The sequence below is a fragment of the Bactrocera tryoni genome, chromosome 5 (assembly GCF_016617805.1).
Source record: "Bactrocera tryoni isolate S06 chromosome 5, CSIRO_BtryS06_freeze2, whole genome shotgun sequence".
In the NCBI taxonomy this organism is placed as follows: domain Eukaryota; kingdom Metazoa; phylum Arthropoda; class Insecta; order Diptera; family Tephritidae; genus Bactrocera; species Bactrocera tryoni.
Genome location: NC_052503.1, coordinates 36,697,785 through 36,712,418, shown reverse-complemented (window position 1 = coordinate 36,712,418; position 14,634 = coordinate 36,697,785). Strand labels below are relative to the sequence as shown.

Below are 14,634 nucleotides of genomic sequence, written 5' to 3'. Positions count from 1 at the left end.
AAAAAAAAACTTAAAAAAAAAAAACAAACAGAACAAATGGTTTTTTCGGCAAAATCAATTTATTTTATTCAAAATAGTCTCCTTCTGCTTCAATATAGCTTTTTGCACAGTCCAAAAGCATGTCGAACGAGTGTTTTAGCTAGTTGGCCGGTATGGCCGCCAATATGCATAACGCTTTCCCTTCATGGGCAAATGCATTTTTCCGAAAAGAAAGAAGTCGCCCTGTCACATATCAGGTACATAAATACGGGAAGTGGTTAATGGTTAAAATGTGATTTTTGGTTAAACAATCGTTCACATGATGTCCTTCAAATGTTGGATTCAGAGCAATTTTTGGTTGTCAGTCAATTTGTGTGGAACAAACCGTCAGACAAAATACTTCTTCAAATGCGATAAATCGATGTTGTGCAGATGTTCAATTCCACTTTCATGAATTTGAATGAAGATTTGGGATGAGTTTTGATGAATTCACGCACAGTTTCGGTGGAATTTCCGGTGATCACGGATTTTGATTGGCCCAAATGTTGATCCTCATTTATGTCCTCACGACCACTTTGAAAACGTTAAAACCACTCAGGCACTCTATTTAAAATCAGCAAAGATTTATCATTCTTTTCCACTGGCGGGGGGAAATGAAAAGTCTTATATCGAGGGAGAATATATTCATTCTAATTTTATTTAGATATTTTCCGAGCTTATATACAAATTTTAAAACTATCTTAAATAATTAAATATATGTATGTGTAGGAGTGTATGTTTGTATGTATTGCATCATATTGTTTATGCCGCCTGATATGTTTTATGCTACACGGGGTTGTTTTCAAGTGTACAATTTAATATATGTGTGTGTGTGTCTTTAATCTTATCTCATCTGGTAATTCATGACTTGTGTCCCCATGCATTTTTAGTATTATTAGATGTGCATTGTATGTAAATCAGTGGTCGGCATGAGAGGATCTGTCACCGTGTTGGTGAGCACGAAAAAAAAGTAGCCCAGTGAGAAATTGGAATTAAATTTAAGCAAATTTTATAAATAATTATTAGTATAATGAAAATTAACAAAATGTCTTTTAAGGATATATTCCCTATTATCTTTAAAAGACTTGGAACATAAAAGGCATTGCATGGCACCAAAGGCAATTAGAATCATAAAATATTTCTCGCAGGGCATATTTAGTTTTGCGCTATAGTCTTTCGTGATGTTACAGAGCGTAAGCGTACGTGGAAAGTTAGTTTGCACAATTGTGCTAAGAAATGCCGACCACTGATGTAAATGCATTATGTATATAAGTATGTATGTATGTATATACATATGTATATTTGTAGAATTTCGGCTTTGCTGATAAGTAAGCATGTACAATGATATTTTAACACGTGCACTCTGCTACGGGATAGGCAATCATCATAAACTTTCTTCATTAATTGAAACGTTTCGGTAAACAACAAAAAACAAAATTTAATGTTGACTCTTTGTTCGAAGCTCATTTTCGCACCCATAACACAAACATACTGACAATTAAAACGCAATAACTTCACTTCCAATCAATGAAATGTCATCAAATTCCCACTGACAATCGATAGAGATAGGAGATTCTAACGCACTAGTCGACATGTAGATGGCACTACCAGGGGGCGATAAATTCAAAAAGTCCTGTTTACTTTGGAAAGCACCTTGTATTTGTACACAGGTATCAGCTTGAGGGTTGATACATCATTATTTTAATTAGTGTAATCGAGTGCACGCGAAAACATCAACAACCACTTACATATGCTCATATGCACACATGCACACATACTATGTCTATATGCGCACATTTATTATCAACGTTATTCCCCGGCATATCGAAGATATCCTTGCCAGCAACAATAACAAGCACATATGGTTGGTGAAAAACTCATTTTCTCAAACGCTAGGTATTGCGCGATAAATGTTTCGTAAGTCGTATCCACTAACAGTGTATTTTCAACGGGAAGTCAAAGAGTCGTTACCGTAAACTTAATGGCAAGCAAAATCGATTTAATTACGCTTCTTCCTTTCCATTCTGATTTGTCGAATGCAACATTTTACACTAGTTTGCGATAATTCAATGATTGCTTTTGCGGTAAGTGTGTGCAATAAATTTCAATCAATATTAGTGAACGGTTAACGACTGGGTGAGAATTGTCAGTTGAAACAATTTCCAATTGGAGTCGAATACAGTAAGATTGCAAAAATTAATCTCTGTGGGGAATTACGTGAGACTAGAGTTTGTAGAGACACTTTTAACAGTTATTTTGTTTTTAGGAGAGCAGCAAAGAATCAAAAGCTTTAACAAAATATCAAAAGTTTTAAAGCAAGTTTTCATAAAGTGTGATGTGAAAGTTTTTTTTATCGGTTTGGTGGAAATAAGAGAAGAAGGCAATTTTAACTAATGTCTTTAAAAAGGGCAACTTTATAATCGATATTGACACAAAAGCTTTAATAAACACTCTCGGAAATTCTCTCAATGAGCTAGGCGTAGGCGACAGCTTTCACAAAAGCTTTCTAAAAGCGTTCACGACGACTTGTTAAAAAGTTTCTACGGTAACTTTCCAAAAATTGTTCAAATATTTTTCACAAAAATAATTTTCAGAAAGCTTTCTTAAAAGTTTCCAAAAAGCTTAGCAAAACGCTTTCAAAAATATTTCTCAAAGACTTTATTCAAATATTTTTCACAACAGCTCTAAAACCGTTTCCAACGTTTTCACAAAAGCACTCAAAAATCTTTTCTAAAAACTTGTGAAAGGATTTACCGAAAATTTATCGCAAAAGCTTTGAAAAAATTGTTCACATGTTCGTCACTCAAGCTTCCGAAATCGGTCACGACAACTTTCACAAAAGCTTCTATGGTAAATTTCCAAACAGTAATTAAAAAAAGGGTTCAAATATTAAAAAAAAAATTTTAAAAACTTCTCAAAAGTTCTCAAACTCCTTTCATACAATCGTCCAATAATTTCATAGCTTTTTAAAACTGTGACCTTGTAATGTAATTAAAAAAAGGAAATTACTCGCCTAGAGTATATTTAGAAATCTTCCCGAAAATTTTAGTAGATTTCCTTTAAACATATTGCTTTAAGCTTAACAATGATAACTTCTCCCATTTCTTCTCTTATTGCCACCACAACGATATTTAATGACTGCAATGAAATAGGAAGTCTGGCTTCAGCAATACTAAACAGCGCCTTAGTTATAGCAACAGCTGACGTTGCAAACTATAATTGCTGGGCAACTAAATTCAGCAACTAACAGCTGTTTTTACAACTCTTCCTTATTATCCCAACACTTCGTACCAGTTTTTGGAGCCAATTGAAGTTCCAAAGACTGCCGACTGTCTGTGCCATAAAAATGTCAGTATTGTAAAGCGAAATTTATGTCTCAGGGACACTTGCAAAAATACTAACATACATACACACGGTCTATTATATGGGTGTACAGCTAAACGTGCGCTGCCACACTTAGTGCAGATATTTATAACCCAAAGCCTAAGCGCCTCTGTATAGTCCGCTAATCCACTATATAATATAGCTAAGGATTAAGCGACGAAAAGTATGCTACACCATGCATCAGCGGAGTAGTTTGAGTCAGCCAGCGCGTGCTTATTGCAATAAAATTATGTTTAAATTTAATTACGACAAAGGCAACAGCAAAAATTAAACTGGAAATATGTACATTTGCATGTTTGTATGTTTATTTGTGTATGTATCATATTTGTGTATATGTATGTTTAATTAAATTTCTTCTAATTTTAATACATACTGCAGCTAATTCTATGTCTACATGTATAGGCGAACAGTATGTAATTCTTATGTGAACACATACAATAAATGCATAACATTTCGCTCGAATAGCAATTCTCTCGCTGTTAATCGTTGTCATTAATTTTCTTCTTCTCCACATACGCCTGCCGGATCCGACTTTCTTAAGTCTACTTTGCCGCCTTTCAGTCCTCACTTCATTTTTATGTGACTTGCCAGTCTTTCCACTTTCATTAAGATTCTTCCCTTTCCTCAGTAAGGTGACCTTCTTCTATGCGTAGGCCGCTTGCTGCTACATAATTCATATTATCGCTGTGTTATAGTGACACCCATGAAATTAAATATGTTGAAGTGTCACTTTCACATTAATGAATTTACTCAACTGCACTTTAACAAGAGGAAAAAGCAATAACAAAAGGGCAGCACAGCTTTATTGCGTCAGAAATAATATGCAGGCGGCGCGTAGCTCATCGTGGTCAGCGTAAATTATTATTAATCTAGTAGTGTTAAGCCCTATTTGCTAATTGCCTTTGTGTTTAAGCAAAAAACAAATAATTAATTGTTCTGCTTGTATTTGTAATAAATAAGGGGCTTTAAAGTAGGCTACCCAGCAAAACTTGCGTGACTGAATCTCCAAAACATTTACACAATTTTTACTTGTCACTAACACTCCCTCACAAATCTTTGAAATGAGTAAGAAGTCAATCTATTGTGTCTTTTGTATGTTTTATATTATAAGCTCTTCACTCAACAGATGTTAAGCAAAAATAAAACAAAAGAAGACAAACAAATTTTTTAGCTGTCATCGCTTATTGAAAACGATGGATGTGAAAGCGTACAGCATGATACCGTGAATTTGACGTTTGCTTGTCCGTTGTGACAAATTGAATTCGTAGAAAAAAAATTCGGTTACAAACGCGTCGATAATTGAGAATTGTGCAGTTTTGTGCTTGTGCATACTTATGCAAAACTATTTAAAATAAATATTTAAACCTATTCTAATTGTATTTCTTTAATATTTGTGAATATTTTGTGTCTACAAGTGCAATAATATTTGGAGAAAGTGTGAGTAAAACTAATAATAATTCAATATGAAGAAAAATACATTTAGTGAATATATGAGCCGGGAAAAACGGCTTTTAATCTTAGTGCATCTAAATTTGTGAAAATTTGTAAAAAAGATGTAAATTTTGATTGTGATCCTGATGTGGAGGGATGCCGTTCACTAAGCTCCCTTGATTTTTCTTTAAATTGCAGCGATAGCTATGTCAGTGATAGGAATAATAGTCAAAGCGAACCTTTAAAAGTGATAGAAAATAATTCATTTAGTTTAGAATTAAAAGCTTGAGCTTTAAGATAGGGTATCCCATAATACAGTAACCGATCTTCTACAAACGTTACGAAAAATAGGTTGCACAGATTTACCTAAAAGTCTCCTAGGTACCAGCCGAAAAAAAGTAAATATTCAAACGATTCCAAGTGGAACTTTTTTATAAAGAGGAATTCAAAATCATTTTGAGAAAAATTCATTTCCTCAACTTGAAAATGAAAATAATATTGTGCTAGATGTGGAAAAAGATGGCCTGAAATTATTCAAGTATTCGAATAAAGTATTGTGGCCTATTCTAGCATCGATAGTTAATGTAACGAATTGCCGTTTACAATTGGGTGCTTTTCTGGAACAGAAAAACCTTGGAGCATTAATGATTTTTTAAAAGAATTTTGTGAAGAAGTAAATTATTAAAAAAAGATGGTCTTCAGGTTAGTACTTATCCTGGAAAGAAAAAATTTCATGCGACTTAAATTCCCCAGTTTGCTAAGCATATAGCCCCATATGCAATAATCCAGTGGGTTTAAGTCCGGAGAAGACGGAGGCCATTCTTCTGCTGATATGAAACTGGGAAAATTTGCACGACACCAGCTTTGCACAGTTTTCGCTTTGTGTGCAGGAGCAGAATCTTGCTGAAAACAGAATGGCCTATTCCCAAACATCTCCATTGCGTGAGGCTTCAAATGCTCTATTAGGACGTTATTCAAATAATATTCTGCATTTATTTTGACGCCTTTATCAATAAAAAGCAGTGGAAGTTTGCCACTTTTGCAAATCGCGCCCCATACCATCACCGAAGAAACATTTTGGAAACGCTCTACACTTTTTTTAGCTCTAGGAATATCGGACATCTTAGCTGCATACACTCGATCGTTTTGAGGGTTATGGGGTTGCTGTAATAAAAACAGCTTTTCGTCAGAAAAGATAATTTCTGACTCTGCGTGCCTCCTTTGTAGCATTTTGCATCTCTCCCTTCGCTTTTTCTTCTGCATATCCGTAAGCCCATGAATTCTTTTTTTCTTATAAGCTTTAAGCTTAAGGTCTTCTTTAATTACCAAATGAGCGGACTGGTGACTCATTTTAAATCTTTTCCCGAGTTTCCGTACCGAAACGGAGCAATTTCTTCGAATCTGCTCACGCACAGCTTTGATCGTTTCCTTTGTTCTGACTGATCGCTTTATTCCAGTTTTTTTCTTTACTTGCACAGTTCCGGTTTCGACAAATCTTGCTACGGTCCGCTGAACAAATCTTCTGTTCACATTATGTCTTTTCAGAGACTTAACAATTTCAGAAGTTTTCTTGCCTTGCAAATGTAGTTCTAAAACTAGTTCACGTTTCACATCCATACCGCTCAAAATTTTACTACCTAATGAAATGTGGAATAAATAATAGCTAATGATGTTCAATAAGTAGGCGATGTAACGGGATAAAAAAAATTCAATCCATAAAAAAAGGTTAGCCTCCCCACAATCTGCGCCAACTACCGTGGGATTAGCCTCCTCAACATCGCATATAAGGTTCTATCGAGCGTATTGTGTGAAAGATTAAAGCCCACCGTCAACAAACTGATTGGACCTTATCAGTGTGGCTTCCAGACCTGGAAAATCAACAACCGACCAGATATTCACCATGCGCCAAATCTTGGAAAAGACCGTGAAAGGAGAATCGACACACACCACCTCTTCGTCGATTTCAAAGCTGCTTTCGACAGCGACAGCACGAAAAGAGCTGCCTCTATGCCGCGATGTCTGAATTTGGTATCCCCGCAAAACTAATACGGCTGTGTAAACTGACGTTGAGCAACACGAAGAGCTCCGTCAGAATCGGGAAGGACCTCTCCGAGCCGTTCGATACCAAACGAGGTTTCAGACAAGGCGATTTCCTATCGTGTGACTTTTTCAACCTGCTTCTGGAGAAAATAGTTCGAGCTGCAGAACTAAATAGAGAAGGTACCATCTTCTATAAGAGTGTACAGCTGCTGGCGTATGCCGATGATATTGATATCATCGGCCTCAACACCCGTGCCGTTAGTTCTGCTTTCTCCAGGCTGGACAAAGAAGCACAGAAAATGGGTCTGGCAGTGAATGAGAGCAAGACGAAATATCTCCTGTCATCAAAAAAACAGTCGTCGCACTCGCGACTTGGCTTTCACGTCATTGTTGACAGTCATAACTTTGAAGTTGTAGATAATTTCATCTATTTAGGAACCAGTATTAACACCAACAACAATGTCAGCCTGGAAATCTAACGCAGAATATCTCTTGCCAACAGGTGCTACTTCGGACCGAGTAGGCAATTGAGAAGTAAAGTCATCTCTCGAGGAATAAAGACCAAACTCTATAAGTCACTGCTTATTCCCGTCCTGCTATATCGTGCAGAGGCAAGGACGATGACAGCATCTGATGAGTCGACGTTACGAGTTTTCTCGAGAAAAGTTCTGCGGAAGATTTCTGATCCTTTGCGCATTGGCCACGGCGAATATCGCATTCGATGGAACGATGAGCTGTACGAGATATACTATAACGACATTGACATATGTAGTTCAGCGAGTTAAAAGACAGCGGCTACGCTGGTTAGGTCATGTTGTCCGAATGGACGAAAACACTCCAGCTCTGAAAGTATTCGACGAAGTACCCGCCGGAAGAAGCAGAGTAAGAGAAAGACCTCCACTCCGTTTGGAAAAACCAGGTGGAGAAGGACCTGGCTTCGCTTGGAATATCCAATTGGCGCCACGTAGCGAGAAGAAGAAACGACTGGCGCGCTGTTGTTAACTCGGCTATAATCGCTTAAGCGGTTTCTACGCCAATTAAGAAGAAGAAGAAGAGTGCCTACAAAGAAAGAAGAGTTGGTTTTTCAAAACAAATAAAACATTTAAGAGCTGACCAATCTTTTAAAAATAGAAGTGACAAATCACATCACATTAATCCTTTTAAATTTAGAGAAAGCATTTTAGAGTCAGGAAATTTCAAAATGGTTTCCAAATTTCCTTTAGACCCAATGCACCTTCTAGATCTTGGTGTATGTAAAAAGTTGCTTCAATTGTTGATTAAAAAAAGCAATATAAACGTAAGCACAGTTAACGAAAAAATAACATTTCTTTCCAATTTAGTTCCTTCAGAGTTCGGTCGAATATGTAGAAGTTTAGATGAAATCAGCAATTGGAAAGCGGCAGAGTTTAGGCAATTCTTATTGTATATAGGTATATTTGTCCTAAAGGATTGCATTGGTGGTGACCATTACTACCATTTCCTCTTATTGCACGCAGGTATAAATAAGGCTACTATCATGCGAGAAGTCTTATTGCACTGAAGCCAATGTTGCCCAACAAATCTTGGAAGAATTCGTTGATTTGTTGGGAAATATGTATATACGGTGACCATTTAGTTAGTTACAATATACATGGTTTACTCCATTTAACTGACTGTACCAAGCAATATGGTCATCTAGACAACTTTTCCGCTTCCAAGTTTGAAAATCACATGCAATATTTAAAAAAAACTTATAAATAAGCCCAATAAAACCCTGCAGCAATAACATTTAAGGCTAGAAGAAAGAAATGTTCCAAATTTTACTTGCAATAAAATATCCAAAATTAATTCGTTTAATTTAGATTTTAAAAAAGAAAAAGACTCTTATTGTTTTAGTCAAAAATTAGGCCCCATAAAAGTTACAGGCATGACAGAGGAATCTGGTATCGCAACTTTATCGGCATATTGTTTCTTGGGTGTTGAAAACTACTTTCAAGAACCATTGGAATCGTCATGTGGTTTAGGTATTTTGTTGGCAGATAAATTGGACCCACATTTGTTTAAAATAGAAAAAGACGATATAGTTTATAAATATTTTTCAATTCCACATGAGGGCAAGTTTCTTCTAATTCCGATTTTAGATCATCTATTTCATGAATTTTAAAATTAGTACCACTGTAATTATTGTATCCCGGTGGTATTTTATTATATTATGTTGTTATTTAAAATGAATTTTGATGCTGCCAAATTTTTATTTCTTAATCAGATGGATTTACCAGCGCTTTTTGATGACACCTATTTGGAGGAATGCCCAACAACATCTTCGACTCCCGTAAAAGATACATATAAAATTGTCATTTTAGTTTTCAATTTATTTTTACGCATTTGTTATTGTAGAACAATTGACATTTAAACGGAAGAAATTCAACATTTCTGGTTGCTACAACTCAGAGGCAAGCTTCTCAAAGCAGCAAGGAAACAATTTACCTGTGGATGGAAATGGTAATCCAATATATTGTTAAAATGCATTTCTTAAAAATTTTTACTTTATTATGTTTACACCTTTTTCAGATGTTTTTAACATGTTAAAAACTATTTCCACCCAACTACAAGAATTTTCTTCAAGAGTTGATAATATGGAAAGGGAAATGGACAGCTTTTTGAAAGAAAATGTAAGTTTATGTCGATAAAAGTTTTTATTGTTCTATAACTATTTATCAATACAAAGAAAACGTATTGTTAAGATATTGTTGTTATGGCATTATTTAAGTATTCAAAAAAGCGAAGAAATGGCCTAACAAAAAACCGTCCGCGAATGTAAGGTGCTAATTCGGAAAGTTCACCAATCAGTATGCAGACTGACTGGCGTAGAAATCGACAACACACAAACAGAAATTGCTTCCACCCTACGATTAACAACACTAGCTGCAGCTTTGGAAATGGAAGAAAAACTGAAATGCGAAGAATTCGCTACAGCAACGGTTAGTGATGTATACAATTTCTTCAATAAACAATATTTATTTTGCAAAATATTTTCAAATTACAGAAACTGTTTGTTTTAAGGATGAAAGATAGTTCCGACAGTGTATGGGATGTGTTGTGGCATTTGTACACTGACGAATTCCTGATCTTGTGTAACTGGTAGAGGAGGCAAGCAATCGCTATCGAAATTTCTGTTGTCCAACATATTATATGGTAAATTTAATACATACATATTTACCTAAAAAGATGTATTTTAAATTGATTTTGCATTACATTTTTTATAGATTCTTTCATCACTTGTGGAGTTGCAAATTTCGAGCAACAAATGCGGAAGTCCATCGAAATCAGCCACCATAGATTTAAGCAAAAAAAAAAATATAGGAAGCGAAAAGCTGAATGATAAATGTAATATTGTAATAATTTTTTTGATATATGTATATGTAGATATTAAAATGAATAAAAAAAAACATATTTTATAAAAACAAAAATCTTTATATTTTAGAGTTTCGAACTTTAGTTTGAAGGAATGACAAGCGAGTGGTTTACCCACTAGGCTATTGCAGAAGGCACCGTCACGCTTTCCTGAAAGCAGTTTTGTTGATTTATACCAAATTTAATGAAAGTGTGACAAAGAAGAATATAGTTTTATTGCAGCAGAAAATATTTGAGCAAGAAGGTGATAAGAGATCACATGTATACAAAAGTTTTGGGAGCTTTTTTGATTTGCCCTTAAGAACATGATAGGAAAAAGTGACAATTTAACCGGCACGCATTACAGGCATGTCACTAGGTAACATGACCGTCACTGTTCTAACTGGGTACATTAATTGGTATTAACAGCCTGAATGTCTGCTATATTATACGGAAATTAACAGACTGAAAGTTTATTACAAACATATTTTTGAAAAATTTTTAAACGTCTTCTGCCATTTAGTTATCACGCATAATTTTATGGAAAGAATTTTTGTTTTTTCGTAATCTGGAATATACTATCGTTAAGATATCCTGCTTCAAATACTGAATTACAATACACTGTATATATAACATTTATAATTTACAGATTATCAGCATATCTTATGCATAAAAAATTTTGTATCAACCATACCACCAAATTTCGGCGTCACCACTACTTATACGTAACACATCTTATAGAGAAAACGAACTGACACTACGTATGAGTAACCAGAGTCTCAGTACTCTGAGTACTTTCTTAATTGGTTCTTTAGTGTAAACGTCGAAAAACTGCCGAAAAATCTTATAGACAGGCGGACAGACACTGCGTATGAGTAACCTGAGTCACAGTGTTCTCAGCAGTACCTTGTTTGGTTGTTTACTGCAAATGACGTACAACTGCCCAAAAATATTATTTGTCCAAATTTATTAAGTTGTCTTTTTAAGGCTTCTAAAATTCTGGATTTGTACTCTAATTTATACTCAAGTATGTTTTTCCAGCAAAAGTTAACGTTTTTGGCTATAACTATAACCTTTAAGATAAACTTAAACGCTCGTTCATTCGAAGTCAATTTTTTGTACTATCAATTTAATTGATTTGAAAGCATCTATTTAAATATTATAAATATTTCCTTCCAGTTACTTAGATTAACTGTTCAGCCAAAGCGCACTTCGTGCTGCAAGAAAAGTGCAAATACGAAGTGAATTTACAAATAAATGTATGAATCCAGTTTAAAAATGTGACTTATAAATAACAAATGCATTTGATGTTTAGCGATAACAGTAAACACATTTTGAGTAAAAAGACATTTTGCGCAACTGCAATACATCTCAGTAGACAACGTGGTTAGCTGAAATTTTCATTACGATTGTGAGAGGATTCATTGCTCAAAAATGTAATGCAGTTATAGATGGTACTGGATGGTGATATATAACCGTTGTAAGCTACCAGAGAGAAATGAGCCTCCCTACCTCGGCACCATATATATATAAGCCACGCGTGATTTTTGCCCTTAAATTTTTCCAAAAACCATTGATCTGTTCTTGAGTTTCTTAAACTAATGCTAAATATTCTCGCACAAATATTTATTTATGTAAATAATACAAATTTTTTGCACACAGCAGTAATATAACGCATGTGCTCGAGTAATACACATATCGAAATATCGTAATATATAATAAGTTAACTACATTACCATCTACTTAAGCGCTATTTAACATCTACTTTGTAAATAAAAGCTGCCCAATGATTATGCATACAAAATTGCAACAAAAACGATTGTTCCGTTTTCGAGTTTCTAAACGCTAATGGTCAATATTCTCTTTAAGAATGTTTTTATGTACTTTGCTGTAATACAGTGGAACTTCCTTATAGTGAATTCGCAGGGGACCTGAAAATCGCTTCGCTATATGGAGACTTCATTATATAGAAATTCATTTTTTTCCTTTGTAATTTTATTTAAAACTAGCTGACCCGGCAGCCGTTGTCCTGCCTGAAATTATGTGTTTTGAAATGAAAAGAAAGTTGAATTTATATTGTGTTGAAAATCATTTATTTTCGATTTTTCCAAATTTTTTCAATGTAACGAAGCTTGATAAACAATATTTTTTGGTTTCTGTTTCGGTGCGTAAATGTACAGAGAAGATGATTTTCCAACTCATGAGCACGTCACGTATATTTGGCCGTGTGAAAAACATGGCATTTCTAAATTTATGCCACACACTTCTAGCTACTATCCTTGTGTCCTATTGATTCTCATCTCAAATGAAATTTTCACTGGAAACGGAATGCGTTCAAACTGATATGGAAAATTGTAGAACTCTTTGAAAACTGAAAAGGTTTGAACTGAAATGGCAAATCGTTGGAGCTCAGAGGAATTCGTAGAGTCAAGCATTCTGCCCCATTCTATAAGATAGCTACGTTACAATCAGTCGGGTTGCATTACACAGTTTCGGTGCTCGAAGATTGCGAAACATAATAACGACAGATCCAACTTTGAGACGCAAATAATGCGGTGTCATACCAAGCCTCTCCAAAGCACTTAGAAATTCCACTTGATAATTCGCGGCTTCGTCTCATTGTTAAGACGATCGATCGATTTGTATGAGCGCAAGTCTCCCGGAATTTGACTTTAAATATTCCAGTTTAAGTCAACAACATCGGTATTTTTGGCAGCTAAAATTATGCGTGCACTCAAGAAATCGTAGTTACGATGATTTGGCCAATGTCCGAATATTCTTTATGAGTTCATCTTTCATGAATTGATAAACGGCAGATGGAATTGATATTAAACCACCGGAAGTATCAAGCAGAATTGACTCATTTGCAATTCTTAGCGCAGACGATGTAAAATGTCTTCGACAATGTAATTTTTGTTCGTATACCATAATTGAAGCGGATTTGAAGGTTGATATGTCGAAATTATCTTCCCGAAAAGTGTGCGAACTTCATTTGTACCGCATCGTACATATTTTGCTGGCTTGCTTCTAAAATTGTACACACCGTACGCGCGCTCTAGAAAGCAACTAATAGCCTCTATACCCTTCACTGCTTCTCTCTATTCTAATGCTTGTTGATAAACTATATTTTTAGTTTTATGTTCTGGCGCATAAATAAATAATGTTGATGGTTTTCCGACACGGGAACAGGCTACATATAATTGGCCATGTGCAAAACATGGATTTTCTAGGTTGATGCCACATACACTTAGTGACTGCCCTTGCGATTTATTTATAGACATTGCAAATGCAAGCCGCACTGGAAACTGTAAACGTTTAAAGCTGAATGGTATGTCGTTCGATATCATAGGGATGCGTGGGATTAAAACATCTTCGCCTTTCAAAATTGTGGCTTCGATGACGTTGTTCAATAATTTCTTCACCGCAAGCCGGGTACCATTACACAGACGTGGCAGGTTTATGTTCCGTAACATAATAATTACTGATCCGATTTTTAATTGCAGATTATGAGGTGGTAAGCCGGGCAATTCCAGCGAATTTAAAAATTCTGTTGGATAATTGACAACTTCATCTTCATTAGTAATGGAATCAACTGATTTGTAATTCTTCAATTCGCCAGCTATTTTCTCATTCACATCAACATTTTTTGCGGCGAATATAACACGTTCGCTTAACCAAATGTGATTTACGTAATTTTGAGCAACGTTTGGGAAAACCATCTCCATGAGTTCGGTCTTTGATTCACAAAGGTTACAAAAATTGGTAGAGAATGTAATGTATCCAGATGATGTATCAACAGCAATAATACCATTACCAATATCGAGCAGTCGTTTGGAAAACACTTCTCCAGACTGGTCTTCCTGTAATTCGACTCTCATGTTTATACTTAATTTAAGCGTTTTAATGTATTTCCATAAAATGGACGACTTCAAACAGGCATTCAGTTCATCAGCTGGCGTTGAGCGTGGAACAACTGGCAATATTTGTCGAAAATCACCTGCCAATAGTATCATTGCACCACCAAACCGGTTTTTGTTATTTCGTAAATCTTGCATCGAGCGATCTAATGCCTCCAAAGATTTTTTGTGTGCCATCGTACATTCATCCCAAATGATCAGTCTTGTTTGCTGCAGCACTTTGGCCATCGCAGAATTCCTCGAAATGTTGCAAGTTGGAGTTTCATTAATTTGAAGGTTTAACGGCAGCTTGAGAGCTGAATGAGCTGTTCGACCGCCTTCCAACAATGTAGCTGCAATACCTGATGAAGCTAGGGCTAGTGCAATTCCATTTTGCGACCGAATTGTTGCCAAAATCAATGATAACAAAAAAGTTTTCCCAGTTCCACCGGGAGCATCTAAAAAATAAAATCCGCCAGTTCCATCGTTCATT

At 35.4% G+C, this 14,634-nt stretch overlaps 2 protein-coding genes across 2 annotated transcripts in view; one reads left to right on the top strand and one right to left on the bottom strand.

Annotated features, from left to right (window-relative positions):
- LOC120779110 (kelch-like protein 17) overlaps window positions 1–14,634 on the top strand; it is a 420,616-nt gene that overhangs the window by 211,136 nt on the left and 194,846 nt on the right. The gene's annotated exons all lie outside the window — the stretch shown is intronic.
- On the bottom strand, window positions 11,442–14,390 carry LOC120777136 (ATP-dependent DNA helicase PIF1-like). Its single transcript, XM_040108283.1, has 2 exons — window positions 13,728–14,390; window positions 11,442–11,462 (listed from the first exon to the last, which is right to left on the bottom strand). The coding sequence occupies exons 1-2, from the start codon at window positions 14,388–14,390 to the stop codon at window positions 11,442–11,444; spliced, it is 684 nt and encodes a 227-aa protein (XP_039964217.1).

Coding starts and splice junctions, on each gene's coding strand:
- LOC120777136 (XM_040108283.1), bottom strand. CDS start 14,390: ATGGCCAAAGTGCTGCAGCAAACAAGACTGATCATTTGGGATGAATGT. Junction 11,463..13,727: donor TGCAATTAAAAATCGGATCA/GTAATTATTATG, acceptor CTTTTCTTGCAG/CACGAAGTGCGCTTTGGCTG.